The sequence below is a fragment of the Cydia splendana genome, chromosome 6 (assembly GCF_910591565.1).
Source record: "Cydia splendana chromosome 6, ilCydSple1.2, whole genome shotgun sequence".
Classification (NCBI taxonomy): Eukaryota; Metazoa; Arthropoda; class Insecta; order Lepidoptera; family Tortricidae; genus Cydia; species Cydia splendana.
In genome coordinates, this window is record NC_085965.1 from 943,778 (window position 1) to 960,273 (window position 16,496).

At 38.7% G+C, this 16,496-nt stretch overlaps 2 protein-coding genes across 2 annotated transcripts in view; both read left to right on the forward strand.

Moving 5' to 3' along the window:
* Positions 1 to 1,148, forward strand: part of LOC134791539 (uncharacterized) — a 28,996-nt gene extending 27,848 nt beyond the window's left edge. Inside the window, exon 19 of the mRNA XM_063762586.1 lies at positions 248 to 1,148. Within this exon, the coding sequence (XP_063618656.1) occupies positions 248 to 401 (154 nt within the window). The 3' untranslated portion in view covers positions 402 to 1,148. The remainder of the gene's footprint in view (positions 1 to 247) is intronic.
* A 2,317-nt stretch (positions 1,149 to 3,465) lies between these two features.
* LOC134791243 (uncharacterized) overlaps positions 3,466 to 16,496 on the forward strand; it is a 62,271-nt gene continuing 49,240 nt past the window's right edge. Inside the window, exons 1-5 of the mRNA XM_063762224.1 lie at positions 3,466 to 3,563; positions 4,824 to 4,923; positions 11,589 to 11,735; positions 13,640 to 13,737; positions 15,215 to 15,360. Of these exons, the coding sequence (XP_063618294.1) occupies positions 3,500 to 3,563; positions 4,824 to 4,923; positions 11,589 to 11,735; positions 13,640 to 13,737; positions 15,215 to 15,360 (555 nt within the window). The 5' untranslated portion in view covers positions 3,466 to 3,499. The remainder of the gene's footprint in view (positions 3,564 to 4,823; positions 4,924 to 11,588; positions 11,736 to 13,639; positions 13,738 to 15,214; positions 15,361 to 16,496) is intronic.

Here is a 16,496-nt window from a genome sequence, read left to right on the forward strand (position 1 = left end):
TAACCGAAAAGCTAGTGGTAAATATCAAATGATATTTCGTACATAAGTTCCGAAAGACTCATTGGTACGAGCCAGGATTTGAACCCGCGACCTCCGGATTGAAAGTCGGGCGTCATATCCACACGGCCACCACCGCTTAAAAATGATAAATAACGATGAATGATAAATATTTAACGAAATTTAGATATATTAGAGTTAGTATTTTCCATGTGTTGCTGTGTTGAAAATGACTTATTTTTTGTGACAGCGCCCGCGGCTACGACGAGCTCACAGTGGAGCTGTTCGACGCGCAGGGCTCCAACCTCGCCGCCCAGCTCGCGGCCGGCGGCGCCGTCTCCTACACCCGCGGCTACGAGCTCGAGGACGACTCCAAGCGGCGCTACCATCTAGTGCAGGCCTGACGGCGAAAAATAGCTAAAATATTCACAGAGTTCAATGAACATAGCTTCAGATTCTGATAATAAGCGTTGTAAACACCAAAAACGATCGATTCCAGTAATAAGTTTGTTAGATTCCAAAAATAATCACCAGATTCCAAGAATAATTACACCATATTCCAAAAGATAATTTTAGCAGATTCCAAAAATAATAGCATTTTAGTCTAAAACAAGGTTCCAAAAGCTAGATGTTCTAAAATTACTTCTTCGGGTTCCAATAATCTAGCCACTAAGAGTGACAGAGATAGCAGTACTGCGTCGCGCTCTAATCGCTGTAGATCTATTCGACCTGCAACAAATGATTGCACTGTAGTCCAAAACTAGATTCATTGACCGCCGGCGTTATCGGCGCGACAACAATATAATATATATGCGCGTGCGATAGAGATAGGAACAGGCTAGGCTGGTCAATGTACGAAATTCAACGTGCTTAGTGTCCTTACTTTGGTAAGAGACGAGCGATATATCATGTCATGTCTTAGGGTGGTATTCCACCTATCCAATTCCTTTGTCCAATGTGTATTGCGTCTCACATTTTGCTTTAATGAGAGAGTGAGACGCACTGAGTTTGGACAAAGAAATTGGAAATACCACCCTTACACGATACACTTGTTCATTATACACATGCAGATTCCAAACATAGCATAGAGATGCTATAAATAATAAATTGACCATATTCCACACATAATATAATTAATATATAATAAGATTATTTGTGGCGTCCCACGTGTAAAGGTACCTTATGGCGGTTGGCGCTTACGCTGCTATTAACGCCGCTCCAATATTATTGCGGCACTATGCGACGTAAGCGCCAGCCGCCATAAGGTACCTTTTGCCGTGAAACGTCACATTTAATAAGGTCAAATTTAAAAAAAAAGTTACTACGGTTTATCAAACTTGTTTGCCATATGTTTAAATTAATGTTTAGTTGTATATTGGTCTAACTCAATGAGTTTTGATGACGTTTGAAACTCTTTAGTTTCAGAACAAGGATTTATATTACACTATGTATTTTTTAGCATTAGAAATAAGGTAAACAATCTTGATGTGTGTCTTTTAATTGAAAAACACATTTTAAAAATAAGTTGCGGCAAATATGTAACAATTATGAATCTAATACGATAATTTGTATTCTTCTGCTTTCATAAGTAATAGTTACTGATTTTTGAATAGCGTTTTTCAATTAAAAGACATGTCAAGATCGCTTACCTTCTTTCAAGTTCTTTCTAATGCTAAAAAAACGAACTATAGGTAAGAGGATACTTAATGTATTAGTTATATTAAGAGCAAAGACTAGGTCAAACCTAAACAGATAAGCTATATAATATATTTAATAATTGTGATATGCGAAGGTTCCTCAATGTTAATACTGATAAGAGTGATAAGTCTCATATGTTTTTAAACACCCCTTATTCATAAACGCGCTACAAACCTCGATTAGCTAATAATCGTTCGTCTTTATCTGTCATTTGGACTTATGCATTTGTAAGAAAGGGAGAAAACATCATTTAACTAAATCAGGCCCGTAAAGTTTTATGCATAAGGGGGTTAAAGTATATCATTTTTTGCATTAGAAAAAGGGTAAACAACCTCGACGTATATTTTTATGTAAACACTTTATTGTCTATAAAATTACTAAAGACAGGTTAGGTTAAGGTACAGTAATCAAGTTACAAAGAGATATTAAAACTGTATAATAAACTAAACAAATTAAAACTCAACTAACATTAAAATAAAACAATGTAGGGTAATTCGCCAGTATAAACTGGCCGCCCTAACTAAAAATGAATTCTATTCACCTATAAACAGAATTCATTTTAGTATAAGGCGGCTAGTTATTGAAGGCTGGCCAGTTATTGAAACCTTATACTAAAATGAACTCGGTTTATAGGTGAATAGAATTCAATTACTAAAACCGGCCAGTTACTGGCGAATTTACGCTATTTCAAAATTAAACTAATGTAGAGAATTTAATACCCACCTATGAAAGGTCCCCCAAGTCTGTCCCCTGCGGAAGGGTGCCCATGAGGCAGGCTACATTACCCCGCTGGATGGCTATGCCCATTAGCTAGCCATACACGTACGGATTTGCCCGCCGGATCTGCCTGAAAGATGTGTCTGACGGGCACATCCGTCAATGTGTGGCGAGAAATAGACACAGATTTGTCCGCCGGATGTCTTTCCGCTGTCCGTGCTAAAAACCAACGGTCGGGATGTGCCCGTCAGACACATCTTTCAGGCAGATCCGGCGGACAAATCCGTACGTGTATGGCTAGCTATTCTTTGTAGGAATGAGCCAGCGCTAGGGTCATCCGAGGTCTCATGTAGTCTTTTTTATTAAAAATAGCTTTAAAAAAATTGTAACTATTACTTATGAAACCAAAATTGGTGGTGTGACTTATTTTTCAGGAGTGTTTTTTCAATAAAGACACGTCAAGATTGTTTATTTTTTTAATGCTAAAAAAACGAAGTATAGTTAGGTAAGGTATACTCCGATAATTCCAAATATCACACATAATAATTCCATGGTATCAGTCCATTTTCAAAATTAAACGATATTTGGAATTACCGAAATATACTTAATATCTTACTTTAAAAAAACTCGTTAAATCAAGACGTTAAATATATCAATAAGGGTTATTTTTTTGTTAGATATATATAAGAAAAGTGTATTGATTGATAATTTGTACTAAATAAAGTATACCATACAAGTTCAAGTATTTTGTGTATTTTGTAAAAATAAAGTAGTTTCTACGGATATTCTGCGTATCAATTAAACTTCCTTAGAACCACACAATATATCATGACTAGAAGTCATTTCTTTCCACCGTGTAGCATCGCCCACATTCTTAGACCGTATGCCTTTTGTAATAACGTCCATCTATGGACAGTTAGTGTTGCTGTTTGTACATTATTATTCTTTGACAATAAAAAATAATGTATTACATTCAACCGTGCATTGCAGAAATTAATCGCGTAGTAAATGAAATTGAAATGAAATTCAATTTAACTTTATACGCAGTACGATTCTAGATTTAGAACCACCCAATCTATAGGAAAAGATGTCCTTTCATTTCAAAGTATTTTCGATACTGACGAATACAGTCGTGGCAGTGATTGTGGTTTGTACGTATTGTTTTTGTCTATTTTTAGGGTTCCGTACCCAAAGGGTAAAACGGGACCCTATTACTAAGACTCCGCTGTCCGTCCGTCCGTCTGTCACCAAGCTGTATCTCACGAACCGTGATAGCTAGATTGAAATTTTCACAAATGTATTTCTGTTGCCGCTATAACAACAAATACTAAAAACAGAATAAAATAAAGATAAGTGTGGCTCCCATACAACAAACGTGATTTTTGACCGAAGTTAAGCAACGTCGGGCGGGGTCAGTACTTGGATGGGTGACCGTTTTTTATAGATAATGATACGGAACCCTTCGTGTTTTTCTTTATACATTTGTCTATATTAGCAGGCATAGGTACTCGACCTGCGAGGCCGCGACCCGTCGGGTTTTCATAGGAGGCCCGCCATCGCCAGGAGATCCCGGTATAGATATCGCAGCCAATTGTTAAATTTGCCACCTAATTAAGTGCCTAGCCCGTTCCATTAAACGCCGGCATCTAATTATTGCTGAAGAACAACTAGAAATAATAATCATACATTTCGGTGAATAACAGTCATTTTTAGCGTTCCGTACCCTAACGGAATCCTTATCAAATGACTCGTGCGTCTGTCTGTCTCTCCGACCATCCCCCCTCCCCCCATTTTATCTCCGAAACTTTTGGGTTTAAAATTTTATAAAATATACACAATCACAGGAAAACCTATTAGAGATGTGCAGTCAAGCGTGAGTGGGAGTTAATTATTTAGTTTTGATTCCGAACCCTACGGGTTTTTCAAAGACATTTCATTCGCGTTTCACCTAAAATACTTAGGTACTTACATGTATTGTTAAAAATTGGGTAATGTACGGAACCCTTGGAACGCGAGTCCGACTCGCACATGACCGGTTTTTTTCTATATAACAGCCAGCTGATTTTTCGTGACTTCGGGGTTGGCCCCATAGTAAAAGTTGTTCAGTATGACCTACCCCGTCAGAGTATGGTCAGACATAACGTGATTTCACCCTGTATACGTACGTAGGTACGTAGTAATTCCACCTCGCAGCGTACTACGTAGGCGAACAACACGCGAACGAAGCGAAGCGATGGGGCGCGGGGTGAATCAATACTTTGATTTGATACCTATAGAAGTGTCCTACGTGGGCGATCTCGTTGCGAACGCGAACGACTTGGGCCAGCCGCGCCGCGCCGCGTCGCGTTCGCGAGTTGTTCGCTTACGTAAGACGCAGCGTTAGGGTTTAGTTTCCAATAACAACCTTACAGGTGTAATAGCTCATGCATCAGCATCCACGGACCCGTCTACACCAGAGGAAGAGGAGGAGAAGATGGACACGGTGGAAGAATACGTCTCAAGAATGATGAGGTAAGGTACACCCGGTTAGATCGGATGGAGGATAAGATCGTATGATCCCAATTGTTCTTCTTCTTCTTCTTGTCACAGCAGTCGTGGTCATTGAGGTCGTTGTACGGCGTTTTTCGTTGTTTCCCGCCATGCTTCTCTATTTATTGCATTCCGCACGCACAGATTGCTACCAAATATACCACATATAGTAATTTTACATCACTATCATTACTAGCAATACAATGTGTGTAGGGAGTGCAATCTCGGTATTCCGAGATCTCGTCCATATTTTGCAAGATTGATCTTGCACGCTAAATCGTGCGAGATCTCGCAAGATCTAATGCATTCCATTAGCTTCCACTCGCCTAAATCTAGATGTTTTCTTAAATTTTACTGTTATGCACCACCTGCACGTTTGTTGTTTTTTGACATTACCGTCGTATTGTTATGCAATACGCCGTTAGCCAATATTTTTTGAATATGTTTAATACCTACCTTAGGATTTTGTTTTGTCTAATATCTTTTGTCGGGTCCTTATCGGAGTGAAAATGCGATGCCATCTGCTTGTCCGTTATGGACCACGGAGTGCGAGCTATCGCTCCCAGATTTATTTGCAGTCAGTTACTCCACAACTTTCTAGTTGAGCTTGAGTTGAGGAATTCGCGCGCGGAGCTTAATTATTTGTTTACTTACGCGAAGTGTTAGGAATTTCAGATAGTTTTTATTAGTAAAAATACAGTTTGACAGCCAATAATTGATTTAAAGTAGTGTATTGGTGAAATTCTTTGCGCGAAGTTTTTGAAGTAGAGGCAGAACGAGCCTTTTCTGCGACAGGGTATCTGGTACGAAACATCCGAAGTCAGTTGGCTGATGGTACGGTAGATATGCTGTGTTTTCTCAGAAGCTATTATCAAAATAACCTGTATTTTTCTTAAAAAAAATGGTCCGTAAATCTTATATGCATATTACAGTGAAACCTGGATAAGTGGGATCTCGAGGGGCAAGCAAATTTGTCTCACATAAAGAGGTATACCACTTACCCAGGGTCTCAGTTAGCCAGGTATAAATAAGTTTCAGTCTCATTTACAGAGGGTTCCATTAATAGAGGTGAGAATAGAGGTTGTTTCAGTTATAGAGGTAGTTAACAATAAGGTATTTTGACATTATGTATGAGTTGTAATTTTTTAAGATAAAAAGGTAAAATAATCCTTGATCTTCAGAATTTTGTGACTTTTTTAAGTCTGGTTAATTTATTTTTCGGTTACCTACATATATTTCGAAAGATTTTATTAAGGACAGATATTTTCACACTAAATTTGATACAGATGTGATTACGTCTTACCAGTTTAATAAAAGAAAATTATTTTTTTGTTTTTCATCAAGAACTTCGGTTTTAATAGTTTTAATTTAACTACTTAATTAAACTAACAAAATAAAAATAAAAGACGTTAAGACACAATTTTATTAACCAAATGCGGAATCTTTGCGTAGACTAAGAATTAGTAAATAAACGAAAATTTATCTGCGATAAGTTCCCAGCTAGAGAGGTCATAGTTTGACGTTATCTCAGATACAGAGGTCAATTCTTTAAAAATTCTAAAAAAACAATCGAGCAAAAGTATTTTTCAAAATTTAGTCTCAGTAAAAGAGGTAAAATACACTCGCTGTCTCAATTACAGAGGTAAATTTGGCTGTCAGTAAGTACTAATCTCAGTTACAGAGGCTTGATTTGTCTCACTAACAGAGGTAATTTAGTGCTAAAGTGCTGGGACCGCACCATGAGTCCCAGCTATAGAGGTTTCCCACTTATCCAGGTCCCACTTAACCAGGTTTCACTGTATTTCATATTTTCGTCCCTAGAATAGTACTATACTCAGTTTAGAATACTAAAAATTCTTCGTAGATTTGCGAGATCTCGCGAAATACCGAGATCTTGCGAGATTGGACATCTTAAATCTTGCAAATACCGAGATTGGTGATTATGCTGCAATACTGCACTCCCTAAATGTGTGACGCCATCGCCATTTCATATCGCCCCTCTTGCCACATTGTAGTAGGTGGCTCCTCTACACGATGGACCAGCGATATGGCCATGCGATGGTTATGGCTCCTCTACACGATGGCCCAGCGCTGGCCCAGATCTTTTTAGGGTTCCGTACCCAAAGGGTAAAACGGGACCCTATTACTAAGACTCCGCTGTCCGTCCGTCCGTCCTAGAGATGGGTTGCGGGTATTTACCCAATCTACCCACCCAGGTAAATACCCGGTAAATACCCATCTACCCGGTATTTACCCGTATCTACCCAAATGGACGGGTAGATTCATTTATTGTTGCACATGTCGATTTGTGTTAAAGTGGAGATATAAACCAAGTTAATGGCTGTAATTATTATGTGTCATTTAAAATGAAATGGTTTAGTTGCAGTTGCAGTTGTAATTAAAGAATTTTTAGTACAATTTTGATAAATATTAAAAAAAGGCCGTCATAAGAGTATTTTTTTAGCCTTGAGTAAATTATCGTACTTATACGTTGATAATACACATTCCAACTTCGGTCGGCGGGGGGTGTGGTTGGGGGGAGGGGGGCAAAAGTGAACTTTTTCATATTTCTTGGAATCTGTCATTGATATCGAAAAGTGTTGTATGTACAAACTAAAGTAGACATAATTTTCTACAAAAAAGGTTATATACATATTTGTCCTAAAACTAACTGTGTTTGACTTATAAGCTTCAAAATTTGGGATACTGCACAATTTTTTTTTATTATCATTCATAAGTATTCTTTATTTTCATCTTTCTAATGTATATTAAAAGCATTTTAAAACATTTCCGGAAGCCAGGGAATGATTTTACACGATTTTCATAATTGGACTGATATGTTAAAATCGAACTTCACCTCATAGCAACCTTTTCGTAATTAGTTTGAACATACATTTTATGTAACATTATAAAAAAATACTTAAATTAATCTTATTTATACTCACATACCATTAAACACATCAAATTTAGAAGAAAAACGAAAATACCCGCGTATTTACCCGCGGGTAGGTAAATATCGGGTATTTACCGGGTAAATACCCGCTCTCGGGTATTTACCCGGGTAGTTACCCATCTCTAGTCCGTCCGTCCGTCCGACTGTCACCAGGCTGTATCTCACGAACCGTGATAGCTAGACAGTTGAAATTTTCACAGATGATGTATTTCTGTTGCCGCTATGACAACAAATAATAAAAACAGAATAAAATAAAGATTTAAGTGGGGCTCCCATACAACAAACGTGATTTTTGACCGAAGTTAAGCAACGTCGGGCGGAGTCAGTACTTCGGATGGGTGACCGTTTTTTTTGGGTGCGACCCACGAGATATAACTACATAATATATAATTTCATATTAATAACGTTCACAAGATATAATGAACGTTTGCTATAACATCAAAATCAATATTTTTATTAGGAATAACGGTCATTTAACATAATACTCATTTTGTATAATGATTTTTTATATAACACTCAAATACTATAAATTCAGTTTATATAACATACATAACGTATATCGATCATAGTATATACTATCTTTTAGTATAATGATTATAAAATATAATAGCGTATGATATACTAAATAGGTTATAACTGCTACCACTATACAAAACAAGCTGTTGCCAGAAAAGTAGGTTAGGTTAGGTTAGAACTGCGACCCCTACAGAAAACAAACTGCTGCTAGAAAAGTAGGTTAGGTTAGAACTGCGACCCTTACAGAATACAAAGTGCTGCCAGAAAAGTAGGTTAGGTTAGGTTAGAACTGCGACCCCTACAGAAAACAAACTGCTGCCAGAAAAGTAGGTTAGGTTAGGTTAGAACTGCGACCCCTACAGAAAACAAACTGTTGCCAGAAAAGTAGGTTAGGTTAGGTTAGGTTTGAACTGCGACCCCTACAGAAAACAAACTGCTGCCAGAAAAGTAGGTTAGATTAGGTTATTCTATACGAGCATTATGCATTTTGGTGTTATATGTATTGAGTAATATACATTATAAATCTGAGATATTATGAACGTTATACATAACTAGACGGGCCCGCAGCTCCGCTCGCGTAAATGAAATAAAGAGTTTGTCTTATGTTTAGTTAAATACCGACATTATTATGTATTCAACCCTGCCAGGGTTTATAACTGTGATAAGGATTTCTTATTTGTCAAGTAGGTAGCCGTTATTTGGATAACTTAATTCGAAAATTTGTTATAACGTACGTAGGTATTTATTTAAAACTTGTTTTAACATAAAATTATTACTTATTGTTGTAAGCCTAGTTGCAAAAACGTTCATTAGATTACTTATTTTCCGCTTTAAGCCACGAATATGGACGACCACCACCCATAAATCGCCTTTTCATACAAACGTAGGTAGTCCCCATTTCCCTTTCTGGATCTTAACATTACTACGGCTAAGGTGACGCAACGATCCAAAGGACTCACCTGGCCTCCGATACCAGATCACGTCATGTTTCTTGCGATCTTGCGATAGCTCTCGCCATCGGGCTTCTCCCATTTTGTTGTCCCAAGTACGCTCGTCTCCCATTCTATAACTTTGTATTTTTGGCTCATCTCGGCAGCCCTTTCCCTGGACGAATGACAATGTTTGCCGAAGCCATGAAAATCAATCTGAATAATAATAACTCATAGAGAAATTTAAAACAATAAAATACACATTATTAACACGATAATATTAATTTGATTGATATGTCATAAATGGCATAATTCACTCTTATGGGCTATGGACTAAGGTTGAGGTTGGCAGCACTTTTTATTTTACTTCGTGTAAAAAAACTCAGAAATACCTGTATACCAACATGACAAACATAATTTAGTTTACTTTAACTTACGGATTATTTGGTCTAATCTGTAGCACCGCCAAACGAAAGCAACCGAGAGTTCCCGAGAAATGGTCGAAGTCGTAAAATGAAGATTGTTATGAAACTTTATTTTCCTTATTGTAAATTAAATACGCATCGAAAGCGATAGTTTTTATGTTCTAGTTTTATTCTCATATGTAGATAATAGATTTAAACAGTTTTTTCTTAGCATACGTGCCTCGTATTCGAGATACGTGTCAAAAACTTTTTTAGAAATTTGTAAGGCGCCATCTCTCTTCTTCGCTCGTTTTTTATCCCGTTCTGGTTTTTCAATTTTATATATATGATGAGTAATATACATTATAAATCTGAGATATTATGAACGTTATACATAATGATCGTTATATACAATGATATTATACTCAAATAACGTTATACTTAACAAAAATAGATATTTTGATGTTATATCTAACGTTCGTTATACACATTGAACGGTATACAAAACAAACTTATACAATATGAGCGTATATAATATGAATATTATAGTATAAGTTCTTATGTCTTATATTACTTACCCGTTTTTTTTTGCCGTTTTTTGCATTATGGTACGGAACCCTTCGTGCGCGAGTCCGACTCGCACTTGCCCGGTTTTTTATTTTATTTATATATTTAAATTTACAACTTACGTAATAAACATTTATATTCTCGCCAAACTGTACATTACGTTTGATGGCGAGATGGCCTAGATGGCCATGCGATGGTTCAGATCACGCACTATGGAATGGGCCCCGTGTACATGCGTACGCGCCATCGCTGGCCCACTACCTTTGATGTGCGGAGGAAAAACCGACACCGCAGCCATCACATCGCCATCCCGCCGCGCCATAACCCATCCGACACCACACGCTTGCCCAGCTTAGTGGGCCAACATGATGGCCCATCGTGTAGAGCAGCCATAACAGGTAACCGCCCATCAGTCGTGTTTTACGAAGGTTTAAAAAAATGTAAGAAGTGTAAATTTTATGGAAAAGACCGGTTTTTTTCTGCCGTGTGCGGCGCGTCAACAATCGTGAACACGTGAGCCTTGTCAAAATACACGAAGGTTAATATTGGGCTGTAGGTGCGCGCGTCTGTTGAGGTCTTATTGCGGTCGTAAGGTTCGAGATACGATATATTATATATCAAAGACATATGTAACTTCGTATAAGACGAATAAAGTCTAAGGAAAAAACGTGCCTCGGAATTCAAGTAAAAGTCATTCTCGAATAGATGCCGCACACACCTTTAGCCTATCCTCGGCTAGATGGCGTGACGACACCGTTTCATATTTAACAATTTTAACACATAGATATCAGTGAATGAACATGGATCAAAATGATATAAAAATAATAAAATCATTTATCCATGTATATACATTTTTTGATAACTTTATACGTTTTCATTTTGAGTTTTAGTCGTGTGTCGATAGATGGCAGTAAATTTACAGTAACTACGAAATTTACAATGACAGGACCCCTCTATACTATCTATTCTTTTTGTTATATATATATACGATATATACGACGATACGGGTATAAATATATAATATTAGGTGTATTCAAGTAATTCCGAAAGGAAAAAGCAATAAAAAAAGCGGCGGGTAATTCCGAAAAGGGGCTCTTATTATAATGAAATATGAATAATTATTTAATGGTTTTCGGGATTACCCACTTTTCGAAATTATCCATATACACCTTAAATGGGTAAGAAACTATTGAAAATTACCACAAACTAAAGGTGATTGCCGAGAGAGAGACTACTTACATTATGAAAAACTATTAATCAAAAACTTTAATTCCGCAGTAAGTTTCCCGTAAAAAAGGAGCCAGTGGAACCATACGTGTCGGGCATCCCATACAGCCCTAATGTGGTCTACGAGCGGTATTGGACAGATGTGCCTGACAGAACGTGGGAGGAAAAATGTGCTCGATGCCCCGAGCTCTTTAAAAGGTGAGTGACAACACAGGATATATAATGGCCCCTGTACACACTGGGCCAGCGTGGGCCAGTCTGGGGGACGTTGGAGGGAGCAAGTGATATTGCTATCTCATTCTACCGCATGGCTGTGTCCCTTGGACTGGCCGGCGCTGGCCCAGTGTGTACAGGGGCCTTAATAATACTATTACCGTACAGTCTGCAGCAGAAGTTGCTAAGCGGGCGAGGTGTTCAAAATTACCTTGACGCGCTCTTATTCTCTTAACAATAAAGAACGCGTCAAGATCATTTTGAACACCTCGCCCGCTTAGCACTATTGCTGCTGACTGTACAGAAAGGACACTTCCTACAAAACCGAAGTTTGACAGCGATTCAGGGTCGAATCATGCTATCCCTTTCTACTGTAGGGCACTATCCCTTTCTACTGTAGGGCACTATCCCTTTCGGCTATTTGGGGTTGTCAAAATTCTTGGTTGACATCAAGTAGTGCCAACCCTAATAATTGCTCGGAGCAATGCTGAGCCGAACGGAGCCGAGTTTACCCGAAGTCAGGAGTGTCCCCACTGGTGAAAAATTTGGTTTACTCAAACGCCCGGGAGATGGCGCTGACGTGCGAAGCGAATACTACATGGCGCTATCGTTTGCTTTTCGTCGAATGAAAAAAAAACATCATGTATCTATTTTTCATCATTTACTAATTTTCCTATATTAAAATAAAAGAGATCTAGAGTAGTAAGGACACCGAAAATCTGTCCCATTTTAGTTGTTATAGGGTATTGCTTCAGTTTACCGTCCGGTGTCAGTTTCCGTCCACTTGACGGATTAGTAAATAATACATTTCATTTATAATTTTCAACTTGCGAAAGTTGCGAAATATATTTTTTATGTACCTAGATAGATACATTGTTTAGATATTAAGGATGCAATAAGTCCAAATTTGTGCAGCAATGTTAGCGTCACTGCGTATATACCTATATCTCTTTGTATATATGTATGCATGGTGCTTCAAATCTTGTAACTAAAATTTGAACCACTTCCGGGTGTCTGATTGAGCTGAAATTTCGCATACTTTCATATTTCCAATGACAATGCAATAATATGCTAACATGGAACTGATCTGATGAATGATGATGCAGTCGGAAGGTAGCCAAAGGAACTCTTCAATGGAAAAACAAACACATTCAGTTGAGGCTCATTTGAAAGGTCTCGAGAAGTACTTGATAGACATGCAAAGGAGAGAAAGTACAGTCGGCAATAAAAGTGTGTATCAAAAAATATTTTTGACGGTTATTATTATATATTTTTTTTTATTATATATATATATATATATATATATATATATATATATATATATATATACTTGTTTAACTTGCAATGTACCTATGTATGTATGTAACTATGTTTGTACGGGTCAAATCTTGCAAGTTAAATTTGACCCACTTCCCGGTTTCCGATGAAGCTGAAAATTTGCATACATATGAAAGTCGGGTGACAATGCAATATGATGGTACAATCGAGCTGATCTGATGATGGAGACAGAAGTTGGCCATAGGTACCTACTCTGTGATAAAACAATTAAGGCAACCTAATTGTGTTTGGGCTTTTTAAAATAGTCTCGATGAGTATTAGTTGCCTATGTAAAGAAAAGTACAGGATAGAAGCTTGTACCAAAAATTAAATTTATGCCAAAAACGTATTTTTCGTTAAAGCAGGCGTGGCTCACTCCGCGATTTCCTCGCTTTCCTACGGGTAGCTAAAAATACATCCGTTCCACATAAATTTTGGTGGCTAGCCATAAGCCGCGCGTGTGGCGCTGTCGCCACCTAGCGGCCATATCTGTCCTGATCGTAACAGACGCGTTTTGTTAGAGAGTGAGTAGTGTTCTGTACCTAGTACTATTATTTATTCTGTGGTTAAAGCTACGGGACGGTGTGCGCTATGGACAGCACAGGGGAGTTGTTGGTCAACATCACGATGTGCAAACTGCTTCAGATGAACTGCCTCGGCGGCACAGCGCGTGAGTTCAATTTTACAAGCTTTTTATTATTATGTATCTAAACACCACTTGCACCATCCCACTAACCCGGGGTTAACCGGTTAGACCTTTAACCCAGTGTCAAATTGTACTGGCAACCATGGAATCTCCAGGTTTAAACGGTTAACCGGGTTAACCCCTGGTTAGTGAATGGTGCAGTGCAAGTGGCCCTAATGTTTGTACGGGTCAAATCTTGCAAGTTAAATTTGACCCACTTCCTGATTTCTAATGAAGCTGAAAATTTGCATACACATGTAAGTCGGGTGACGATGCAATATTGTGGTACCATCGAGCTGATCTGATGATGAGGCAGGAGGTGGCCATAGGAACTTGTGATAAAACAACGAAACCTAATTGTGTTTGGGGTTTTTAGAATTGTCTCGGTGACTAAAGTTGCTTGTGGAAAGAAAAGTACAGTCAGCGATAAAACCTTGTACCAGAAATGAAATTTCTGCTATAAACTTATTTTTGGTCAGAAGGCGCCGTAATGAGCCCTTTATTTCATAGGTACTAACTTGAGAAAATCCGACCCATATGTTATAGGCTATGAGCCTCCTGAGGCCCCCTGCCCTGATCTTACTGTGACGCCATAGGGGGTGATTAGATACCACAAAGGGGTGTAAAGACACGCCTTGGGGGTTAAAAGACACGAAAAAATAATTTTGTGTCAAATAGCTGTTTAACAGATATATATACCATTTGCCAATAGAGTATAAAAATAATAATGACCAAATTCGATGCCTATGACAACTAAAACTTAATATTTCTATTCACCCCTTTCTTGTGTCTATCGACCCCGTTTTAAGGATATGGAGAAAACAGGTAGTTTTCTTTGATTTTCTCTGAATTGGGTAGGTAAAAATTTTTTTCACAAATGCAAAATTGAAGAACTAACCAAGACTCAAAAAATGATATAAAATTTTTTACTTTTATCATTTGGATTATTGGCGAAAATCGTCCTTGAAGTTGAAAATCGTGTCTTTTCACCCCGTTTACTACTGGTAACGGTACTAGATCTTTAATAATAGATTGTGTCGAAAGGAAGCAAAATTACCTACATAATTATAATTACGGCGAGGGCGTAGGTACATTGAATTCTGAACAAAGCAAAGGATTCTAAAATGAATCCCGAGCGTAGTGAGGTGGAAATAATTTTGCTACCCTGTGTAACACCGCATTTCACATCACCTATGCGGAAATGACTTCCATTTTCATTATGCAAAAAAAATTGTGTCCCGCGACAAAAAAGCCATCGCCTATTTGCTGTTACAAATAGGCGATGGAAGATAAGATAAGATAAAAAATAGTTTATCCAATTAGGCATATTACAATGCGCTTATGAACGTCAAATAAAGCTATACCGGCTCCAACCCTACACCTCTGCCTCGAGAAGATTTAAATCCCCCCTCAATTGGAGGAGGGTATCCCAATATGGGAAAAAAACATTATATGATTGCAGGAGGAAAGTCAAGGGGAAAGTGGGCAGACTTCAAAGACGACTATTTCGTGGTCCAAGAAGGCTGGGCGCGCTTCGCCGTCCGCCATGAGCAGAATCTGGTGGTCCACCTCTCCAGTACTCCGGACCTGCGGGCCCCATATTACACGGTAAGGCATATTCTCATCATCATCATCATCATCATCATATCAGCCAAAGGACGTCCACTGCTGGACATAGGCCTCCCCCAAAGCACAGTATAATAAATAGTACTAACGTACAGTATGGACACTCCCTGCCTCCCGTTGAAAGTGCCGCCCACCCGCTCTCGGTTACCTCACAGACTCACAGTTACCGGCTGGCAAGGACGCGACGACGCGGTGCGCGGGGCGGAGGCCACGTAAAATATTCAAATATTAAACAAAATCTATCAGATCACACTGAAAACAACACAATATCTATATGAACATAAAATCATGTTTTCAACTTACTTAATATTTCGGTTGCCTGAATTTCCTTACAAAAATTTTGTTACTTCGTTTATACTGATTCAAAATAGGAAACTATTGTATAAATCGAGCTTAGATACCCACCTTACAGCATAATACGATTCTTATTTCTTCCTAATACGCGCAATGAGTTTTGAGTCATTGAGGTCATCGAACTTGACAACAAAATGGCGGGAACCCTAGCACGTCTTATTTCACTCACACAAGCATGGTACGCGTTCACCTACACGAGCTTAGACTGTGTGCGTAGGAACGCGTTTGTTTCATACATTTGATCGCCAGTGTCCGGGGTGTGCCCAAAGAGTGCCACAATGACCGGTCTTGCGCCAGTGCGCCACCCGCATCCAGGCATATTCTATTCATAATTAATGTTACTAAGCGCCACTTGCACCGTCCCACCAACCCGGGGTTAATCGGTTAAACCGTTAACCCAGTGTCAAATTGTATTGGTAACGATGGTAACTCCCGGTTTAACCGGTTAACCCGGGGTTAGTGGGATGGTACAGGCCCTAACGGATCTAACGCCATACAATTTCATTATTTTTACCTTTTTTCCGACGTTTCAGCCAGGTTTCACTAGCTGTGTCAGTCTTCAGTGACCACAGCCAATGCAACCTGGCTTTTAATTATGTGTACAAAACGCGAGAGCTTAAACTGTTTAGACGACAACAGTTTCACTCACTTGAATTTTTTGTGCTATTGGCGACATGTTTCGGGCCCGTCAGGGGTCCTTCTTAAGGCTCGAGTGCTCGCGGCGGCTGCACTTCGTGCACTGACACAGACACACGCAGCAGCAG